A 9,071-nucleotide genomic window follows, 5' to 3' on the forward strand; every position below is an offset into this window, starting at 1 on the left:
GTATGTGTGTGTGTGTGTGTGTGTGTGTATGTGTGTGTGTGTGTGCGCGCGCGCGCGTACGTATCAATATTAGAGCTATGTCGTTCCATCAACAGACACACCTGTGTTCTTTGCCCAGAGAGTCAGTTTTGATTTCAATGATAATTCTCCATGCCCCTATAAATAAATAATAATTATTGATGATGATTAGTTATCCTTCTCCCGCTCCTTTTGATAAAGTTTGCTAGGAAGATTATTTCTTCATACTTTTTTCCACGCTCTTACTGCGTTGTTTGGAAAATTCTCAATGAAAATTGACGCGGGTCGTTTAATTTATATTTTCTCAAGTGTAAACTATTTAATAATATTTAAGGTTGTTCCCGTAGTTATACAACATTATGAAAGATTGCACAAAGCACAATTGATAGATTTACTTATCGAGAAACGAAAATGAACGAATTAAACAAAGAAAAATAATTTTTAAGTTCTCAAATGCAATAAAGGGGAAATTGAGCATTGCGTGGGTTTAATATTTACTTTTTTAGTAATCGACGCATCATATTTCCAAATGAACTATTTTTATATGCTCTAGTGGCGACATCTATAAAATTACTCTTATGTGGTCTAGGAGTTAAAAGTAACAAGTCCACTATTAATTAAGATTTATTTGATTTGATTAAGTATCGTACGCTATGGAAATGTTTTCAATTGTTCGTATCGATGATAATTTTGTTCGTCTGTCTAAATATATAGTATCGACTATTTTTCCTACGATACCCGATTTGTTTATCTCATTTACTTCCGGTTTTCCTCTGTCACTGAGTGACTCGCTGGTTCCGAGTGTGTCGTAGGGAAGCGACTGCTACTGCTAGTCTTCGTTCATTGGGGCAGTTCTGCAACAGCTGCTCGCTGCCTGGGAAGCACCGTTTGGAATTGAATTGTGTGTCTCTCGACGTGGGTAATTTTGAGCATTTTAATTTGGCCTTCGTTTTGAAGAGGCTTAGATCAATAAACAGGACAGGCAGACTTCTCTAGAGACTGACGCTTTTAGAGTTAGAGAGAGTGACATGGACGTGGACGAGAAAATCAACTGCAAGTTTGAAGTGGACGAGGTCGACAATGACAATTCTCCCCATCCTCCAGCCTCAGGCCCCGCGTCTGTGCTACGGGAGGCCGGTGTGACTGTCCCAGAGAATGTTGGTGGTCGCGAAAAGGTCAATGAAGCTCCCACAAATATTGTGTTTTCCTCATCGGTAGAAAGCATGAGCAATGAGCCCCCCACAGTTGTTTATACTTCAAATAATGCAGGTCAGGAAGTTAGCCAGTTGACAGAAAATGAATGTGTTGTTGCAGTCTCATCCTCCCCTGCTCTATTTGTTTTGCAAACATTACCCACTCAGTCCCTAATAGCAGGGAATTCTGCAGCGACTGACAATACTACTCTAACATCACTGCTTGATAATAAGAAAACATCCGGGGCAGGGTTACCGATGAATCAGTTCCAGCTCAGAACAAACTTGAGTAGTGAGGCGGCTACTGTAGTTCATCCACAAGGCACAGTTGTCAGTTGTGAGGATCCGAGTCTTGCACAGGGAGGCATACCAGTGGTGATAGAACAAGCTATGGGGTGTTCTTCATTGCCTTCAACATCTAACCTGAGCTCCGATTACTTTGTTGTTGTGGAAAATTCTGATGGCTCTCACGTTTTGTCAAGACTGATTACGGGGAATGTGCTTGCAGGTGAAGATAAAGATGCTTCTGAAAGCACTTCAGTTATGTCCAACTCCCAGCCATTGCTGGAAGGGGTGACGAAAGAATCGTTTTCTTCAAATATTCCACAACAGCAGCAGCCGCAATCGATCACAGTTGTGCTTGGAGGTTCTGGGTCTCAGCTGGTTCCCCAAAATATTTTGTTAAATTCAAATTCCTTGCTTACTCAAGGAACTGAATCGAAGTTTCTGTCAGGACAATTACCTTATCAGACAGTTGTAGCTGCTTCAGAAAGTATTGACAACAGGTCTGCCAATCTAACCTTGCCTGTAGCTGGGCCTGAAATGAAGTCATTTGACTCGGCTGACATGTTTGTTACGGATGTGGATGAAAGTTATGCCTCAACAAGCGCAAAAAATGAACAGTTTGCAGAAATGGGTTCTGATGGAAGTGCTGTTGTTCATGCTGCCTGTGAACGAGATCATGAGAAGTTGAACGCATCTCATGGAAGGAGAAACAACACGGCTAAGGGACTAATTATGTCACATGAGGTCAGAGGTGGACCAATGGCAACAACGTATAAATCAGACATGGCAAGTGGATCAGAAAGCTCCAACAGGGAAAGTGAAGAGGTGAAACAGAAGAAATTGTTGGAGGAACAGCGCAGGCTGATACAGTCCCACCTTCAGCACCACATTCAAGAAAGTAAAAAGAAACATTTAGAATCCACAGTAAATAACCTAGCGTGGACTGAGGAGATGAGGAAGCTAGAGAAATTGGGCTTCTCAGATGACACTCAGATTTTTTGTGATGTTACAGCAGAACTGAATTCTGCCATTCTTGAGCATGTTCCAGGGTGCCAGCAGTTTTTGTTGGATCTGGCAAAGAAAAACCCAAATTCTTTCAATTGCAGTGATGAAAATTGGTCATTTAAGGGAGATGTCAAGGCCTTGATAGAATTGTACAATTCTTTAAAAAGTTTGATCAGGCTCAGGTCAAAAACTTTAATTCGATTTCAAACATTTGAAGAATCGCCTGAAGCGTTGATGCCTTCAGAAAAGTGTCCCAAGAACGAGAAAGCTGTTAACTGTAATTTGTTAGTGCCTTATGTCTCCTCAAGGGGAAGACATCTGAAGCAATCTCATAAGTTTTCAGGTGCAGGGTATATCCAGTTCTCAGACTCTTTTTTAGTGTCTAGTGACCTGCAAGATCAGAATGACGTAGAATATGGGAAAAATTTTCCACCCAAAATGAGACGCTGTCGAAGGAAGCAAAGACGGCCAAGCAAAAATGTGAAACTTTCAAGGTTATCTGATAAAAATACAGAACTGGAAAATGCAGTGTCATATGACAGTCAGTGTGGAAATGAAGATAATGGAAACCACTGTGAATCACTTGAAAATGTTGTCAGTAGTGACAAATTGAAAGTTGAACCTGAAAGGGAATTTTTAAGCAAACAAAGTACCAGCGAAGACATGGACCCTCTACAGAAGAGACTGCAGGAAGAGCAAATGAAGTACCGAGAGATAATGGATAAACGTCAGAAGCACACGCACCCAAGACCTCAATCAAATCTTGTAGAAATGGAAGTCACTCAACAGGTGTTGACCGATGACAAAAATGAAAGTATGGATGGGGAAACCACGTCATCAGACTTACAAGAGACGATTGTATTGGATGGGAATGAGTTACCTAGTAAGAGAAGAGGCCGGCCTCCCAAAAAGTACGATCACTTTGTCACAACAGAGAAAATGAGGCCGAGAAACCCTTTGACTGAATCGGCTTTGACGAAACAGCGCCGAAATTATGAGGAACACATGGCCTTTAAGTTCTTTTGTACGCAATGCTCGTTCAAAAGTAAACGACAAAGCCACTTTCTCAACCACATCCAGTGCCACAAGGATGGCATGGAGAAAAAATACTCGTGTGAACAGTGTGACTTTGTCAGTATCAGTCCCATCATGCTGAAGCGACACGAACTGAAACACAAGAAGATTCTCTACAAGTGCAAGGTGTGTGCTGCCTACACCACAGACCGACCGGGCTTGTTGCAACGACACATCAGGCTGAAGCACAGCTCCCCGTCAAATGTAGTCCAGCTGCACTGCTCCCAGTGCCCGTTTGTGTGTAGCACGCCGCAGGGTCTGGCCAAACACACGCAGAAGCACAGGAAAACTGACGGCCGAAGGGATGAGCAGGAAGAAGGCTCTCACAGCTGTAACGAATGCGAGAAAGTTTTCCGGAATCGCATGCACTTACAGCGGCACATGAGAGATGTGCATGGGCCAGAGCTACGCCCCCACCTGTGTGATACCTGCGGGAAAGCCTTCAAAAGAACCGACGCGCTCCAGCAGCATAAGCTCGTGCATCTGGCACGTTCCGCCCGGCAATTGCCGTTCAAGTGCAGCACATGTTCCAAGGCGTTCCGTTCTCAAGCTCACCTCAAGGAACACATGTCCATGCACAGCTCCGAGCGGCCTTACCTCTGCCAGTATTGTGGAGCCGCATTCAAAACCCAACCCGTGCAGAAAAAGCATATATTGACACTGCACATCAAACCAAGGACTCATGTGTGCGCTGTGTGCTTTCGACAGTTTAACACCAAGCACGCGCTACAGCGTCACGAGAGCACGCACGACAAAGCTGACTCGGCTACGGAAGTAGCTGTGCTAGAGATGCAGAAGAGTGAAAAACTGGACATGAAGTCCTCCCAGGAGATTGCTGTGCTCGACGGTCAAGCCAGTTTGTCGGTAGCTCCGACTGCGACCATCACCGTCACGGGCCACCCGGCCAGCTGTTTAGTGCAAGACTTGATGGGCTCGGTGGCCGCCCCACCAGGGGAGGAAACTGCTGTTGACCAGGAGGGACAGAGCCTGCCGCAGAACTTTATCCCGGGCAGTCAGGTGACCTCTACCATGTATTACTTCACCGAGGAGTTGCAGCCTCTGTAATTCGGTGGCTTGTCTCATTTTTTGAATATTTGACCCCTTTTTTTGTGTGTGTGCATTTTATGGGTTTTGCTTTCTCCTTCTCGAGATAAGATTTTGCTTTGGATTTTTTCTTTTCCCCATCTTGAGTACAGATGCAGAGCTTTTTTCTCCTTAACTTCTAACCTTCTCACTCACTGCTCCTCAGGTCTACAGCAGAGCACAGATATCTTGAACATACAAACTCGAATTCATGGATAACTCAAACTATATGTTACAATATGTGCTATTCATTCCATGACGAAACCGCTAGGTCTATATTTAGGGGCAGCACTGTATTCTCAAAAAGACATGCGAGATATTTCGAACAGTGCATTACCTCTCTAGTTTTTTGTGGGAATATGTGCTAGAACTCCCTTGAATCTTGTCGTGTGAGGGTGGGGGATGGGTTGGTGGGGTGTGATTGAAGACAGATGGTGTGGCGCTACATTGAGCCGTAATATGTTTTGTGAATTATGTTCACAATCATAATGTTTTTATGCATGGATGTGTGTGTCATTGTTTGAACGGGAAGGCATCTATTGGAAAGTGATTACACTAGAGGGATGGGTGGCGTTCTCTGACCAGTGTTGGTTATATCTTCATAATCATGATCTGACATAGAGCAGTTTTGTTTTTTTTTAAAGTGAAAGGCTCATCAGCATCACTCTCTTCCTTTCTATTGCTCCGACACCGAACAAGGCACATGCTCTGATGATATCCTATCATCCTTTTTTCGATACTGGATATTTTTCATGATGGCAGAGAGAGAGAAGACTTAATTGCTGGTCAATAGAAACCAGCCATTATATTATTGTCATAGTTACTTCCCTTGATTTCCCTCGCACTCTTATTTTATCCTTCATTTTCATGATCACTGTTTACTCAAATTGTGGACGTGTTGAACATGACACATATTTTGCCAATCCCTGATGTGTTCGAGGTATCTGAGCTCGACTGGTTACAGATTTTCTTCTATTTCTGTTGTGGTCATTTTATTTATTATTTAGGCCTCTATAATCTTTTATGTTGTGTTTGCTGTGCCGTTATCGGTTTGTCATGAGTAGGAAATGAATTTTTCACTGTAGGCTTCATTTGTGATTTATTTATGTTTTTAAAAAAAATTGCCATTTTAAAAAATCGCTTTTGTATTTTATGGAAGTGTTTGTGTTTGGCTGAAGTTTTGTTGAAACGCGTTGTTCCTGGTATCTTGTGATAGATCATACACATGGGAGTTTTCTTTTTAAAGAAATTAACATTGCTCTATGGTAGGCTGTAGGTGTCGCAAGACAGGGAAAGTTTTATTGGCTTCTCTACTGTACTTGTTTTTAAAAAAATATAAAGTTTGTGTCTAGCTTCATCAGATTCATTTATAATTCTGTCTGTGTTGGAATGAAATAAACCACATGGTTTGGATATCATGAGAAAATACAAGGAAGCAGCCTACTTTTTTCACTTTTATCTCTGAGATTAATTTTTTAAAGATACATAGACCTGTTGTTTTTTTAAATATGTTTTGATGCAGATTGATTTTAATTTTATCTTTTAAACTGAAATTAACATCATTTACTGTTTCTTTGAGATGCTAAACTTTTGCTGAGAGACAGAATTAGAGGAATGCCTTGAAGGGAACAGTTCTATCTTTGTTTTAAAGACATATGATTTGTTTTTGTTTTATCCTTTTCAAAATCATTTCCAGATAGAAAAAGTCTTTAAATATAATGTCAAATTGGTTTCTGTAATCAAATCCCCCAAATTGTCTTAAAAAGTGTTTTAATAAAACATTTCAAGTTTTAGTAGGATCAGGGGGAATTATTCTGGTTTTTCTTTCTTTTCTTTTCTTAAAAATGTTTTTGGGGTAAAGCATTTTCATTTAGTCCTTATCAGTTTTGAGAGGTGGTCCTCTCTTTTGCGGTTTTCTTGTTCATTTTGTCTGTGTGTACGGTGTGTCTTGGTACATGTAGTGGAGTTCGGTTTTTGCTAAATGTCTTCTACTTTATGTTGTCTACAGTTGTGTGTAATGGTATATATATATATATATATATTATACTGATGCTGCTCTTACCGAGTGCCAGCATTGTGTTTGATCTCACAGTTTCTGATTGTTACCAGCCATGTTTTTCTGCACATATAAAGAAAGTCTAGCGCACATAGAGCAAAATGGGTGTGGCACATGGACATTTTTTCCGTTGTGTACGACTTTCACTTTGCATGTGATAAATACAAAGAATATATGTGAGGCAGCGTGATGGAATCAGGCTCTCGTCAATTTTGGGGCATGTAAAGTTATTAGTCTTTATTAGGATGAAAAAACCCCCCAATTTCTCTTGAATACAAATCGAGATATTTGTGAATGAATGAGGTGGGGGTCATCTGTTTTCAGAGGTAAAATTTGTGAGAAGATGGACGCCAAAGATTAGTTAATTCCTTAGCTTAAGAGTACATGGTAACTGAAAATTTACATTTTTTGTGCCTTTAATCAACGTTTTTCAGACAAATCCAAACAGACGAGTTTTTAAATGGGCATGAAAGGTGTTGAGCCAAAAAACAAAAATTTGATAAAAATTCACAAACCTGCGGATAAATGCAAGTTTCTTCACTTTGATTATTTTGACGAGAGCCTGATTCCACTGCGCTGACTCACATATACATGATGTAAGTAAAAATTTGAAACCTGAACATCTGTTTACAGTGTGCGTGTATAGCTATGTGGCTGTTTGCTGGGTGTATTCCAGGCTGTATACTTGAGGACTTGTATCATGTGTATAGATCTAGGGCTAAGGTTCGCTCTTCCTTAGCTAGTAAGCCGAGAACTGTGTTGGGAGTACATTTTTGTGATTACAAAAAAGTAACACCCGCTATTCCTAGGGGCTGCTTATTGATACTTTGACAGCTTCTTGCTATTTGGAATCATGTCAAACAGAAATAATTTATTGATGTTTTTTGAAAATTCAGTAGTAATACTAGTTATGCCCAGCTGACAAGACTCCACATTTCTCAGCTGTGTTGATGAGGAATGAAGTTCATGTTGGTGTTGGCAGTCCTCTCAAGTAGTCCACTGAACTGTCTAAGACTAAGACCTTTGTTTTGTACTGTTTCAAACTGGGATATCAGGACAGATGGGACCGGCAGTTTTTCCCTGTGATATATATAAGCGAGTCCTGTTATAACCGTTATCAAGGGAAACTACCAGTACCATTGCACCATCAGCTCACTATAAAGGCCCTATATATTCGATTACCGCAGATACTTTTCCAGTGGGCTATTTTGTTGACACTGAGACAGAATTGGTCCGTGACCCCAACGCTATAGGGGGAGGGGGGTAATGACGTGTTTGAAAGTTTGTGTTTAGGCAAGCGGTCATACAAACTGGCGAAATGTCTTGCTTGAGGCAAATTTGAATAATTTTACGGATTGAAAACAAGTTTATGTGCTGCAAGATGTTTGTTGTACGAGTCGCGGCAAATTGAACCCTGTTTTTGCCAGGTTTATGTTACCTACACTTATAGAGAGAGAAAAAGAAAAACGGGCGTTCAATTTATCCCTGTTTTATCCAAGTTCCTGCAATAACAGAGGTTGTTAAAAATAGACTGGGCTGTATGAGATTAACATAAATTATCCTCAAATTCAGAGGTTACCCGCAAACTTTTTGAGAGACTGGATGCCCAGGGACTAGTCAGTCTTGGGAGAACTGTTACTAGTACTATCGTACTTTAAAGTGAGCTATAATGTTAATACAATACATGTATTAATATCATGTTCAGATATATGAGTGTCCATATATAATATATATGTTATATGTTTTGTTTGTGTTTGTGCTCACAAGTGTCGGTGTTTAAGTAAAGTTGCTCTTGCATCCGATCTGGACGTTGGGGATTGCCTTGTTAGTGAGACAACTTCCTGGGCCTTCGGCATATTGTGGTAGGGTGGCCAGTTCCTCTCCACGCCGCCTTTACTTCCCCAACTGGAAATCAGGTACCCATTACTGCTGGGTGGGCAGGACGGGTCGAAAAATATCCGTATCCGAACCGAAGCTTGAACTTGGGACTTTCCTCTTCGGAGATGAGCGCACTAACCGCTCCACCACAGCACCCTCGATGTGTATGTATGCTAATTAAATTTGCAAATGTGCACAAGATGCCATTTTCCCCCATAGCTGCTATGGCCATGACAGTTTAGGATGTTGTTGGAAGTCAGAAGAGGCATTAAAGAGGCATTGTACTTCTCTCTGAGGTCTGTGTGCCCAGAGAATGTAAGTAGGTGGTTACGGGTAGTCTGGTATGGTTTGCACCTTCTTTCCTATCAAACATCTGTCATCCTTGTCTCTCCTTCTTCTTTTATTTGTATTTTACTCTTTAACAATATCTTTAAATGGTCAGCTCTTGTATGAACTATTTGTGTACACGTACTAGTGTC

The 9,071-nt window shown here is 41.1% G+C and overlaps 1 protein-coding gene across 1 annotated transcript; it reads left to right on the forward strand.

Moving 5' to 3' along the window:
- Positions 1-1,040: 1,040 nt before the first annotated feature.
- LOC101862846 lies at positions 1,041-6,921 on the forward strand (the record flags this gene model as incomplete). The annotated part of the gene is given in 1 exon segment (XM_005111873.3): positions 1,041-6,921. A coding segment is annotated over 1 exon segment (3,594 nt). The 3' UTR covers positions 4,641-6,921.
- Positions 6,922-9,071: the final 2,150 nt, after the last annotated feature.

The sequence above is a fragment of the Aplysia californica genome, unplaced genomic scaffold (assembly GCF_000002075.1).
Source record: "Aplysia californica isolate F4 #8 unplaced genomic scaffold, AplCal3.0 scaffold01140, whole genome shotgun sequence".
NCBI classification, from domain to species: Eukaryota; Metazoa; Mollusca; class Gastropoda; order Aplysiida; family Aplysiidae; genus Aplysia; species Aplysia californica.